The following is a 13986-nucleotide window of genomic DNA, read 5'->3' as shown; positions in this document are numbered from 1 at the left end:
ACGGAAATATTTCTTTTATTTTGCCTTTATTTGCGATCTCACTAAGTACAACAGTTTCCTTGTGCAAGTGAATTCTTTTATTTCATCATGAAAATAAAAGATCTTTGGCTTATGTCATGCCGGAAACCCATTTTCGTTGTTTTGAGAGTTTCCGGCATAGGAGAAGTGCTGTTTCCTCGTGTGTGCATTTGGTCCCCGTTTCAGATTCAGTCGGTAGGCGATGCAATAAACACGATTAACAACAAAGGATATGCACATTCACGTCAACATGCGCACGCACACGGTCAAGCATTCATCTTTTGCATTCAACAACTGAGCACCAACACGCGCACAAACGAAAGGCGCGGTCATCGGCAGCGCCAACAGTCGCAACCCACACACACCCTCGATAGAACGGCACGTCCACACGTCACGTCATCATGGCTGTGATATCACGGGCGGTCACGTGACCAGAGGATCGCCACGTGTTGACGATCTCGTAATCCGCTGCCTCTTCAGATTATATCAATGATGGCAAGTCTGGGGGAGGGGGCAGAGGTACTTCTTCATTTCGTATAGGTTGACAGACGGGTGGGGGCGTTGCCGGAAAAGGGTGGAAGGCCACAAGCCGTGGTGGCGTGTCGGGCGCGGGACCATGGCGGCCGCGCGCACTTGGGGGGGGGGTGCCCGGATGAATATTCTCCCTCCCTCCGTCCTCCTTACTTCGTGGTGATGGGCAGCCCCTTGAGGGTGGGGGGAGTAGTGGTCGAGTTGGAGGCGGCCTTCTGCAGTACACTGTTGTGCGCCGGGTCCCGGACGGGCTTCTTACCGCCACAGCGACCGCGTTTCACGAACTGGAACTCTGTCGATGGGAGAGGAAAATTGAGTCAGTTGCACGTCCTTGCCTCTGGCGTGAAGTATCATAATCACGCTGCTAATGTCTGAATTCATTTTAACTAGTCTTCATCTGAAGATGAAAGACTTCATCTGGAATGTCACCTTGCTATTATGCATCGCTATGGAATACGAGGCTTCACGACAGCTGTTGATATGTCCCAATACAGATGTGACAATTATGTTTTATAAAATCTTAAATTAAATTGTTGTCAGAGAGAGATTGGTCCTCAATTACTGGGTTCTTCCCTATCGCCATTCTTACTAAAGGCGTGATGTTAGCTAATGATTATATTTCTGACGCCACTGTCATGTAAACGTAGACGGGAATATCATTGAGACCAGGAGACTTGTTGAGTTTCATCTTTTCTAATTTACGCCATATTCCATGACATTATTTTCATTCATCGCATTCTGGTATTGACGAGGTATTACGCTAGATTTTTCCGACATGAATTGAATACACTTTTAAAAAAGGAATTAAGAAAATTAGCTTTTTTCAAGATGTTACTTTTGGCTCTTCTCCGTCTTTAAGTGAGCGTACGGACGGCACATTTCCTTGGACTTATCGCACATACGACCGAAAACCTTTGGGATTTTTAACCAATCAATCTCCAAAAATTTTACTCTTGAAATTAGCCAGCGCTTTCCGGTAGGTTAATTTCTCCAAGGAATTAGACCTTTTGAAATTTTATAATAATTAATTATGTACACTATTATATTTTTAAAAAGGCCTAACATTTGAAAAGTAACTTCGCTCTTTACCTTATCAGCATATCTGATTGAGATTCAATAGATACTTGTCGTCTAATCTGGAGATTACGTTTCTTTCGCTAGACATGTTGATTAAGTATTACGTTTGAAATTCACTGCCAATGGGTAGGGGGAAGGAGTGCAGTGGAAGGACAGAGAAGGAGAGAAAGGGACTGCAGACAACGTATTAGATAGAGAAAGGAGAAGCAAACGATTTTCTTTAAAACACTACTCCTCTAAGCCGCGCGTAACTTTAGGGGATTGTTTGCTTTATCATTCTCTTGACTGTCACACTGGACACCAGCTAATGACGAATCATTCGACAATTTCGTGATGTGTTTGACGGCTCTGTTGAGTAGTTGCAGCACTAAAATTACTCGGATTAGAAACTTACACCGGCGAATAATTTGTGTTAGCTGTATACTTAGAGTGGATGTCATTAACATCAATGAGAAATACGAGGGACCTACCACAAATCCCTGCGGTACGCCAGAGATCAATTTCACAAACTCGGAACTGGTTCCAAAAGTGATAACTTCTTGTTTTCGAACAAAATGAAAATTGCTAACTTAATTCACTTCTACGTCGCTAATTCAATGTGATTTGTCTTCGGATATAAGCTTATTATGAGTTACTTGATCGAATGATCGAGGGGTTGGACAGAAGAGGCGTGGTGGTGACCTCAATCAGGGTGCTTGTTTTCCTCAGGCGGAATCTCACGGCGGTCGCAGTGAGGAGGTAATGATAGCGAGGGTGCACCCGAGAAAGGGGTTGGCATACTCACGGGCTTTGCGACACTGGTTGTTGCACTCCATGTAGCACCGGCTGGGGAAGCCGCGGAGCTTGACCTTGCCGTCCTTGTCCACCGTCTTGCCGCACACGGGCTCGAAGGCCGCAGGGCACTCGCACAGCGGGCACAGCTGCGCGCTCGCCTCCTGGGCGAGAATCACCAAGACCACCGCGGCGACCACCGACAGCATCAGCACGCCTGGAAATACGAGAAGAGAGCGTTCAGACTGTTGATTGATCCGACAGTCGTCCATCGGGAAATCGTTCGTTATATTGCTCGGGGCCGCATATTACAACCGTGTAACAAAACCCATTGTATCTGGTCATCTTAATGGTTCAAGGTGTCACTGCCTGAAATGTTCATTGCTTTGAGTGCCATGAATATTGTAAGAACATTATTCGTTTGTGGTGGAGAATTAGTTGAAAAACCCTCTCGTCTCTTTTCCGAAGTAATTCAGCGAATTTAAAAAAATCCAAAATTGCTATGGAAAAAATAACCATCGATTTAGCATCAGAGAGAATGTTGAACTGATAGGCTTAATTTACCGTTTTTATTAAGTAATTAGAGACAGCAACAGGTGCTGCTCACATTAACTATTATGCATATGTTCGCATGTAGATATGCATGTAAATATATAAATATATGAATATGCATGTGTGCCTCTGTGTGGGTGTGAATGCCTATGCACTTCTACATAAATATCCCGAGATTGACCAGAGAGACAGGTCAAACAGAGCTGGAAAGTAAGTGGGGGGAAAATTTATTAATTCATCTCAATGCAACTGATGAACCCCGCCCCTCACGCATTCATAGGTGGCAAATGTGACGTCGCGAAGACATCAGGTATGCTACGACCCCTAGTAGGTGATTTAATAATTAATTCTAGAGAATGTTTTGCGAATATACTGAGGAGTTCTTCACATGAATCTCGGATTGTTGCAGATTTTACTATGCAGTTACGAGTTCCAATCAATGGACGGTAAATTTGTATCACCAGCAATTATAAATAAACTGATCTGATAATAAACTGATATGTTTGTTACCGAGTGCGGATATTTGGTCGTCGAGCTTATATAGAACTTCTATCTGTATTGGAAACTGGTGTTCTGTCAAATGAGCACACTTATAGGCTTCTGTCGTTGTAGATCTTTACGTTGCACCAAACGCTTTCTATATCATTTTCGTTGTATTTATAACGTTGGCTAGTGAGATGTGAATTTATAGCAATGAATACTCCCCCACCAAGGCTATTAGGCCTCTCCTTTCTGTATATCGTGAAACCGTTCGGGAAATCTTCACTGTTTGCTATATCTTCCATGGACCAGCTCTCCGTTCCAACTAATATGTCTGCCTTTGCACTGAACAAAAATATGTTCAATATTCGATATTTTGTTCATTAAGATACGGTAATTTAATGTTATAATTTTTATTGTGGTGTGTGAATTGGAATAATTTTGTTTGCTTTGCATGTGGTTTTGTCCTGTTTTGCGGGTCATTTCCTAACATCTCCTGCTAAGAGCCCTCGCGGCGGCTTGCGAGGTATTGTGTAGATGTAGATATATTGAAGCGAAACCGATTTTAATTTACACACGTGCAAATACATATACTAGCACCTAATATACACATACACACATGAATGAACCAGATGTCTACGCAGCGTTTAATCTTGTCCTTGCTGGTAAGTCTAATGTCTTTATTTTGAATAATATGACTTTGATTTCTTACTACTATGATTTCTGATTGTCCGGGGCAAAAACGAATATTCGTATCTATGTATCTGTACTGGAATCTATCTCCCTTATCTTATCTTTGTGGTTTGGCCTACCTAAATAGTGTGGGGCCATTATTAAGTTCCCTTTGTGTAAGGGAATTAGTGCAATTAAACTCTGTCTGTTCTAACCTTGCTGTCATTCTAAGCCTCGCATCTCAAGCGGCTCCCAACCTAATTCCTATACAAATGTGACCTTCCTCTAAGAGGTCCTCTTACAATAGTCGCTCTTGATTGGGCCTGCCATATTTGTAAATCACGTGGGTGTGTGCGAAGTTCATTTCCAAAGTTTGGAGGTCGCCATTGACACCGAATTTCCTGTTTTGGCTCGGGTTCAGTGAGGAGCTGTTTGTTGTTGGAGTACTTGGCTGAATGAAAAGTCTACTGGAAATCTTATTTAGTGACTCGTAGAAATAAGGGAAAACCGTGAAGAACAATGCATTTTAAACCATGTCGTTGACATGCCAGAAGTTAAATTCATTTAGTCATAAAACATTGCTTGAACTGAAATGGATTTTTTAAATTCTTTACGAAGCGGTAGCGGATTTTGTCAAAGTTAATCGAATTCTTGAATGGATGATCTCTCCATAGCTTTCCAAATAGATACCTAATATTATTCATAGTGTGGTCTGACCAAAGGGTAACAAATTAATTAAATTAATTCGATTGAATGCTTAGGCGATTAAATATTTGGGCGTTACCCTTGCTTACGACCTCTCCTGGGTGGAACATGCATGTGCATGGGCGTATGACCCATGGGATGATAACAAGCTGATAAAATTAGGATTTTTTAGAAGAGTGCAGGGAAATGTGATGAAAAGGTCAAAGAGATAGGTTACCTTTCGCTGGTTAGGCCACATTTAGAATATGCGCTTAGTATATGAGATCATCACGAAGTTGGACTGATTGCCTAATTGAATCGAGTGCGGCGTAGATGAGCTAGATTTGTAAAAAAGTATCTATGATAAACTGAGTAGCGTATCAATATTATTAGAGGAGATCGGTTTGGAATCACTCACGGAGCGAAGGTTAAATTACAGATTGAAGCTCTTGCATAAACTCGAAGGAGGTCTCTTCAGCAGTGATGTTGAAAATGTATCGTACTACGGTAGGAGAGATCATGCAGATAAAATTAGAGAGATTAACCTCAGAACAGATAGATTTAAGATGGCATTTTTTCCACGCACGATAAGGGATTAGAGTAACATTGTCCGACCGCGCTAGGGGGGAAATATTAGTCTGGAGCGTATTCACCCCCTGCCACACACTCTAGCGGTGGCTAGAAGGGTACTAAAAATAATTTTTTCGTTTTCCCTTAAAATCCCCTTTTCTATTCAGTGCAGTTCTATCTTCTCGAAGGCGGAACTGAGTATTTCTTTTCACTTGCCGATTGGCACCCTCCCCATGGTGCACGGTGCACGTGAATTAGCGCGAGTGCTACCTGCCAATAAGGAAGCGGACTGTCACGACTGGTGCTCTCTGCATGAGAATTATTCGTGCACCTTGTAGAATTGGGCCACGTCCGAACCTCGTCTTGGCGTACACACTTCATCAACTGGGGATGATGCATTTCTTTATAGTACTTCCCGCGCCGTCGAGTCCTGTCCGCTCGAACGTGTTCTAGTGCAAAATAGGAAATGATTTTGCTTTCTACTTAAAATATCAGGCGGCGGAAGACCGGCATAAAATCCGCCAATTATCATCCACGAGAGAGAGTCACCCGCTCCTCATTCCATATCACATTCGCCGAGGAAAGATGACCTCCGTCGGCCAGACAAGGACGTCCTTCGTTCACATTGAATGAATCTAAGAATTCGTGAGTGTGGTATACATGCACATGTAAGGACGCACATTGAATATACATTTTAGTACTCTCTGTGCTATAATTGCTATCATAATAGTAAAAGTTAAAATATTGGAATTACATAAGAGGACATGATTACTATTATCACTGTAGTCCATCTACCGGATAAAGTAGGTTTTGGATGGACACACGCTTCGAAACAGTACAGCGATAATCCCCTTGTCTCTCCTAAGAAAACCCATTCTTGATAACCTAATATCCTACTAAAATATTCAACTCTGCAACAGACCCCTCTTCATATCTGTGTACATCCTTCCTCCCCACATCCCGTCCAACATCGATATCCTCTATTTCTGCCCTTTCCTCGTTGCCCAACATTCTCCCCTCTATTAGTCTTCAACATCCCACTGCCGATCAATACGCCCTTCATCCATTTTTCCTGCCTCCATAGGATTTCTCCCAACAAACCCCTCTCCTCGTCCACCATGCCTAGTACTTACTCATTTGTTTTCCTTTTCGGTCCATTTCACCTTCTCCAAACCACATTTAAAAAGCCTCCAGACTACGTCTATCATTCTGCTTCAATGATCATGCTACCGCGCCGTACATGACTACGCTCCATATCAAATTTTTCACCAGTCTTTTCTTAACATCCTTACTCAACGCCTCTATCATCAACTCCTTCCTCCTTGTGAAAACTTCTTTGCCCAATTCAATTCTTCTCTATTTGTCCCTAATAAACGCTGCATAAAAACCTGGTAGATTCGTGGGTGCATGTGTTAGTTCTAGTGTTTTGCATGTGTTTAAGTTAAAATAGGTTTTGAAAAGATATTAAACGTCTCTGTGGGTGTGAATTGTCATACCTCTGTTAGTTTTGCCAGTGGTTTTAATCTGTTCAACTGGTGGTGCCCTAACAGCCCCCCTCCAGCCACACGCCCTTGCGGTGGCTTGTGGGATATTGGGCACATGCAGAGATTACTTTTGAAGGTTGCGAAGTACGCACCTACAGTTATTTTATTCACGCCTTCGAACTGTATTTTACTTAAAATCCTTAAATGTCCACGCTTTCCTTGACGCGAGGATGCAAGACCGACATTAAGACCATCGACTTTTGACCTTCGTCCTTGGCTCTCCTTTCATCGAAAATCCCTTCTCGACCAAATCGGGCGAAAGAGTTCAACTCCCCATTGGTGCGTTAGTTATAAAGTATTAGCAATTCCCTATCTGGAACCATTTAGATGAACCCAGTAGCTTAAGACTACTGTTATCCTAAGCTATGCGTAACGCAACGCTGGCTCCATAATGCAATAAAAATTTCTTCGCTTTCTACGTACACCCCTTCATTTCATCCAAAATTCTTATTCCATGTTGATCAATCGACGTTCTCTGTTCAAAAATCATTTGTCAATCAATATGCTCTGTAATTCTCTCTTCCTGCCTCCTCTAAATTTCTCTCAACAACCCGGTCTCTTTCAATACCATGCCAAGGACTTCGTTTGCTTTTCACTCCATTTTATATTACGTCCATTCTTTTCTACACTCGCCATGTCGAAAACATCCAATTTAAGTTGAGTCATCCCTTGCCTCAACTACCAAGTATTCGAATCGTAAAAAAACTACGAGCCAAGTAAAAGCTTTCAACACTTTTTTTATGCATTTTACTGAAGAAGATCCTTTGCCTCTCTAGGAGGGATCTTTTCTAGTCTCTCGACGTCAACTCTAACCTCGCTATAAAAGCTTTTTATGCCTATCGAATTTTTTCTTTAAATGCCCTAATATCGTGGTCGCCTTCTCCTGAAAACATTGTCTAAAAAAATAAATTATTTTAAATAAAAATTTTCTCCAGTTTTTGCCCTCCAAATTTAACGTTTAACTTAGACTTCTACGTATCTATTGACAACCTCATCATGATCTATTTATTTTGATTGATTCTCATTGCATATCTAACACAGACAAACACTAATGGTGCGCTCCGTAATGAGGGCAATCTCTTTTTATGTTGAGTGGCTAATGAAAGCTTGATCATCCGTAAGTCTTCAATTGTCTAGTTCCTCGCCTGTTTTCATCCCTTCCCATGCTTCGCTAACCGGTCTGAGACATGCATGTACATACATCAGTCGGGGTAATTCGCCTATTCCTCTGCAATACATTCATAATTTACACCCCGTTAATTCTTTATATCCACGATCAATGATAATGAGGGGATCGAGATGGTGAGGCGGCTATCGTACTGGCTTCCCACCCTGAGGGCCCGGGTTCAAATCCCGGCGGTGTTGAATATATTTCAGAGGTATCTCGAACCCTACTTGAGGTGCTTTGTGGAGGGCACTTTGAGTGAGTACGCCGTCCGTCGGATGGGACGGTAAGCTGCGGACCCCTTGGCCCCTTTCGTAAAGAGAAGGCTAATACCGACGCCGGGTTTCTCTCCACCCTTCATCCTCTCCTGTCCATCCCCTATGGCGCAAATGAACTCAGCTGTCGGTCGCCTCCCCTAAATACTACTACCGCTACTCGATGATAATGAATATTGAATGTCGAAAATAGTTTCGAGCGATGGCTTAAATCGCGGCTGTGGCGTCGTTCGCGATGGGGCAGCACACGCGGGTTGGTGGGGTGCGGAGGCCCGAATGAGCCAATAGAGGAAGCGCGGGTTGCTAGAATTCCTTTCCACCGGAAGTCGAACTGAGGCTGGCGACGCGAACGCATCCCTCCACGTCACTTCCGGGAGACGAACCCATTGTGCGTCCTCTCGGATTGTCGCTGTTCCCTTCGACGCTCCTCTCGCGTGCGTAAAGAGGCACTACGAAGTGCGTGCGTACGTAGCGGACGGAAATGATTTGCATTATTTAACATCTAACCTCTCCCGGGTGAAACACGTACGGGGAATATGTGGAAAAGCTAACGACAAAAAAATAGGATTTACTGGATGAATATTCCAAAATATTTGAGCAGCTATGCTGGGAATCACTCACGGAGCGAAGGTTAAATAACAGATTGAAGCTTTTGCATTAATTGGAAGGATGTCTCTTCAGCGATGATGTTGAAAATGTATTATAGTCCCCATCGTACTACTGTAGGCGACATCATATCAATAAAATTATAGAGATTAAGTGTAGAACTGATAGAATTTAAGATGCCTTTTTCCCACGAACGATAAGAGGTCAGCATAATGTTTGTCCGACCTCACTAGGAGGGGAAAGTATTGAAAAGAAAGTCTGGTGTGTAATCACCCCCTGCCGTACACCCTAGCGGTGGCTTGCAGGGTACTGTGTAAAAAGATATTTTTATTGAAAAGTAAAATTTGAGAAACACTTCATTTTCATGTTGTATGCCTGGTGTTGAAATACCCCTTGCCACATTAGGGTGCCATGCAGATATGGATGGATTCAATACACGTTTGCTTTGATGGGTCGGTAAATTCATCTCGAACCAATTACATTGAGTCGCTCGGACACGTACCACCAGTGGCACGCAGGTGTTGTTTACCCAAGGTGGATTTCCGGGTAACGTGTAGAAGTTGATCATGTTCAGTTTATATGTGGACAGACGGCGGCAAAGGCTCGACCCTGTCCAAATCGGACTATGTCTCACGAAGCCTGCGTGTCGCCTGCTAATATTTGTGTTGGGTCACTTTCTCTGGCTCCTCCCACTTCCCCTTTTGAGGTCCGGATTTGTGAATCCTCTCTTAACCGTAGAGCTAACGTATAATCCTCAGGCCAAAGCAAAAATCGGAGTTTTAGATTCGCTATTTTAGTCCAGAAAAACCAACAGGCTGCTCGTCATCTTAAGACGGGGGATAATTACGATTGCCACACATACGTTAACTAAAGAACAATCTGAATTCTTTACAAAATCGGGGCCTCCAATTTCAAATTAATGTCTACATTAATTAACGCCTGGATTTTACGAGCCATTATATGTATATATATATATATATATATATATATATATATATATATATATATATATATATATATATATATATATATAATTATACATATAAATGCAATTATATATATAAATACAATATATACACACACATATATGTAAACCATAAAAACAGTAATCAACCCCTAAGATCGGTTTGGTGGGTGATGGTTGAGTTCACCCAGGACTAAGCCACACGGCGTGCGACTTTCACACATCAGGGTTGGGGGGCCAGTTCCTTTCCCTGTGCCGGTTATGGTTTCCCAGGAAGACCTGGTACCCGAAAAATCACATAGCTTGGCTGCAGGTGCCCAGAGACTTCTCCGGGAATCGAACCTCCGGTCAGTAGTCAAACGCTCTACCCCTGGACTACCACGGACCCATATATATATATATATATATATATATATATATATATATATATATGTATATATATAAACATATATAATATATATACATACATATATATATATATATTTTTTTAAGGTAATCTACCGGTTAAGGTAGATTTTTGGATGGACACGACTACCGAATAATTATTTTATTACCCCTAATAAAACACAAAATCCCGCATCCTGCTCTCCATCAGGTCCCTCTTCATCTCTGAATACTTTCTTTCTCCCTTCATCCCATCCAACATCCCTATCCTGTTCCTTCCCTTTCCTCGTTTGCCTAACATTCTCCCCTCTATTACAGTCTTCAACATTCCGCTGCCGGTCAATACCCCCTTCAGCCACTTTTCCTGCCTCCATAGGATTACTCCCAACAAACCCCTCTCTTCGCCCACCATACCAAGTACTTCTTCGTTTGTTTTCTTCTCTGTCCATTTCACCCTCTCCATTCTTCTTCACACCCACATTTCAAAAGCCTCCAGTCTACGTCTATCCTATTGCTTCAATGACCACGTATACGCACCGTACATAGCTACGCTCCATATCAAAGTTTTTACGAGTCTTCTCTTAATATCCTTACTCAACGTCCCTGTCATCAACTCCCTCCTCCTTGTGAAAGCCTCTTTGCCTGGCGCAATTCTTCTCCTTACGTCCCTTCTACTTTGACCGTGTTGGTCCAAAACACTACCGAGATACATAAACTGTTCTACCGGCTCTAGTTTTTGCCCTCCTATTTTAATGTTTAGCTTAGCCTTTTTCTTTCTAGATATATATATATATATATATATATATATATATATATATACCTGTATATATATATATATAATGGGCTGACACAATATAACACAAATAGAATAGAATAGCAACATTTAAAAGGACACTCACACGGTAAATTGTTCGAGCTTTCGGCCCTCTCAGAGGCCTTCTTCAAGAGAGTCTCTTGTAGAAGGCCTCTGAGAGGGCCGAATGCTCGAACAATTTACCGTGTGAGTGTCCTTTTAAATGTTGCTATTCTATTCTATTTGTGTTATATTGTGTCAGCCCATTATTTTGCCACTCGTGTGACTTTTTCCGTACAATGATATATATATATATATATATATATATATATATATATATATATATATATATATATATATATATATAAATAATATAAATATATATATATATATATATATATTTATAAAATATAAGCGAGCTTAAGTGACTGAAGGGGAGGGACGCCTCCCCTCACCCACGTTGCCGGTGGTTTGGACACACCCTCCCGTGTACGCCCCCAAGGCCGGCCGGGCCTTCCTCGCTTCGGTAAGTTTCGTCGGGTCGCTTTCGCCGCTCGTGGTCACATTATAAAGTCAGTGGCAGTTACGCCACTAAATTGAGTCCGAGCGATGCCGAAATGAACCATTTCTTCAAGTCATTTTACTCAAGTATCAATTTCAGCTGAACAAAAGATATGCTAAGAAATAGTGCGACTATTATTCCCTTACGTAACCGGATATAGTCGCATATCAAGAGCGATTCTAGTTGTTTTTATCCGCGACTTTGTTTCAGTGGAGAATTTTGATATCGTACAATATATATATTTGGATAAAGACGTCTATTGTCATGATTATTATTGCAAGGGGTGTAAGTGCACCAGCCTTTGTAGTATGAGTGAATAACATAAGTTCGTGTTAACACTTGGTATTGCTAGATTACGAGTGGATTTTTCGATTGCGATCCTCGTGTTCGTTCTCGTGAGTGGCAAGAGGGAAGAAATAGTATTTAAATATTTCCTTGGCATTTGTCCTTGCTATAGCGTAGCTTTCTCTTCATTTGAACTTTCCTTTGCTCGGAAACCGTCACCAGCACCGAGCAAGCAGTCGTTCTTCCCGTTACGCGATATGTAACCGCAACGAAATCAGACGTGGTCACTTTTACTTTCCGAATTCAAGCAGCAACTTAAACAAAGGGGTTACTCGAACACTCCCAATCTATTGTATGCTGTACATAAATGGTGCGTATGCGTGTAAGCGTACATGAGTTAGTGTATGTACCGACATAATTTTATATTCATGTATAAGTGAATGGTTTTACATAAGCGCGTGTCCACATTTACGAGTCTACATTTTAATTTTTTTTTACTTTTAATGTTCAATCAATTTCCATTAACGACATGCGACTACTGCCTGAAAAAAAATGTAAATCAAAGGCAGACGTGGTAAATTTGTGGAATCGAATGATAAGGAATGAAAAATACTCGTACTATGCAGCATTCCAAATTGATTTTCAGAAAAAAACCAGGTATTTTTTCAATGTTATCATCATGGTCAATAATGAACATCCATGCATAGCTCATAAAAGAAACATTTTTGGTGATGATGCGTTGACATCGATGTTGTTCCCGCATGATCTCAATATAAGTGTCTTGTAAGTAACTTCTCCGCTGTGATTAACTTTCTTCCAGTGCATGATCAAACTAATATTTGTGTAGAGGGGTCAGTCATGATTGTAAATGTGGAAGAATGGCTGGTGACCTAACTCCCTCCGCCACACACCCTTACGGCGGCTTTCGGGGTATTGTGTATATAAAACCGGTTAGGTCCTTTCCGTAGAGTGGCATGCAAATGCGTATTATTGGCTAGTGGATTTCATTTCTCAGAGGGATGTGTGCAACAACTAACCTCCAGGGGACTGAAACCTTCCTGCCATGACGAATAGCTCCTTCTGGCTGGACGACTGCAGAGGACCGCGATCACTGCTCAGATGCGCCCCTTCCTGCCTCGTCTCGAGTGTTGTAGCACGACCTCCCTTTCCGTTCGACGTCTGCGGTCAGCTCTGACGGCGGTCTCCTCTTTTATGCGCAACTACGAAACTTTGGCGTGGAGACGAGAAATATCGGAGGTGTGCGCGCGCGCGTTCCCTTGATTCACTCCGCGGAAAGTGAGAGGGGTCCTCCTCCCCCCTGCCGCTCCTCCCCGCGGTGTGGTTTCTTCGCCTTGAGTCGTCTGCCCTTCCCCTTTCGTGGAGGTGCGTCGACGACGTGTCGTCACTCTCCCCCCCCCCCACCCTCCCCCGTGGAACCTGGCCACCATCTGACGTCACTCACCAGTTTCTCGGTAAACGGAGGGTGCGGGTGGGAAGAGGGCAGCCCACATCGGAATGCGGAGTCGGGATTCCAGCTCGACGCTGGGCAACGAGGCCGCTCTCTCTGGCTCCAGCAAGAATGAGCGCTCTCATTACCATTGAGAGGTTGATAATTTGCTTACTCTTATTACCTTCCGGTGGAATTACTTTTCATCTAATTAAGAAAACGTGTCAGTTTTTGTAGTAATTAGCCAAAACTTGATATTTGTCACATTGACTTAACCAAATCATTTGGCTCCGTTCACCATAACCTACTGGTCTCTAAGCTCGAACATCGATGCTCGATCGATGAAACATCATGGAATTTTCCTATCTTTAATTTTGCATACCTCTCAGAATCAGCGTGCACTAACTGATAGCATTTCCTCCGACCTTCTCCCACCGGTTCGGAGTTCCTCAGGGTGGCGTCCTTGGCCCCATCCTATTTACAGTATTTGTAGATCATATTGTTGACATTTTCATCCCCCTTGGATGCAAAATTTTCCTACACACAGATTATTGCAGCATTTCCAATCAGATTGAAGGTCAATCCTCCCTAGTAGTCCCTCTTACC

The 13986-nt window shown here is 42.6% G+C and overlaps 1 protein-coding gene across 1 annotated transcript; it reads right to left on the bottom strand.

The window, feature by feature from the left end:
* LOC139693714 (uncharacterized) lies at positions 1-13225 on the bottom strand. The gene is made up of 3 exons (XM_071591973.1): positions 12971-13225; positions 2411-2614; positions 1-841 (listed from the first exon to the last, which is right to left on the bottom strand). The coding sequence occupies exons 1-3, from the start codon at positions 12996-12998 to the stop codon at positions 699-701; spliced, it is 375 nt and encodes a 124-aa protein (XP_071448074.1). The 5' UTR covers positions 12999-13225; the 3' UTR covers positions 1-698.
* Between the last annotated feature and the right edge of the window lie 761 nt (positions 13226-13986).

The sequence above is a fragment of the Hetaerina americana genome, unplaced genomic scaffold (assembly GCF_022747635.1).
Source record: "Hetaerina americana unplaced genomic scaffold, ioHetAmer1.1.p SCAF_5, whole genome shotgun sequence".
In the NCBI taxonomy this organism is placed as follows: domain Eukaryota; kingdom Metazoa; phylum Arthropoda; class Insecta; order Odonata; family Calopterygidae; genus Hetaerina; species Hetaerina americana.
The sequence above is the reverse complement of the archived record's forward strand: the minus strand, read 5'-3'. Positions and strand labels throughout refer to the sequence as shown.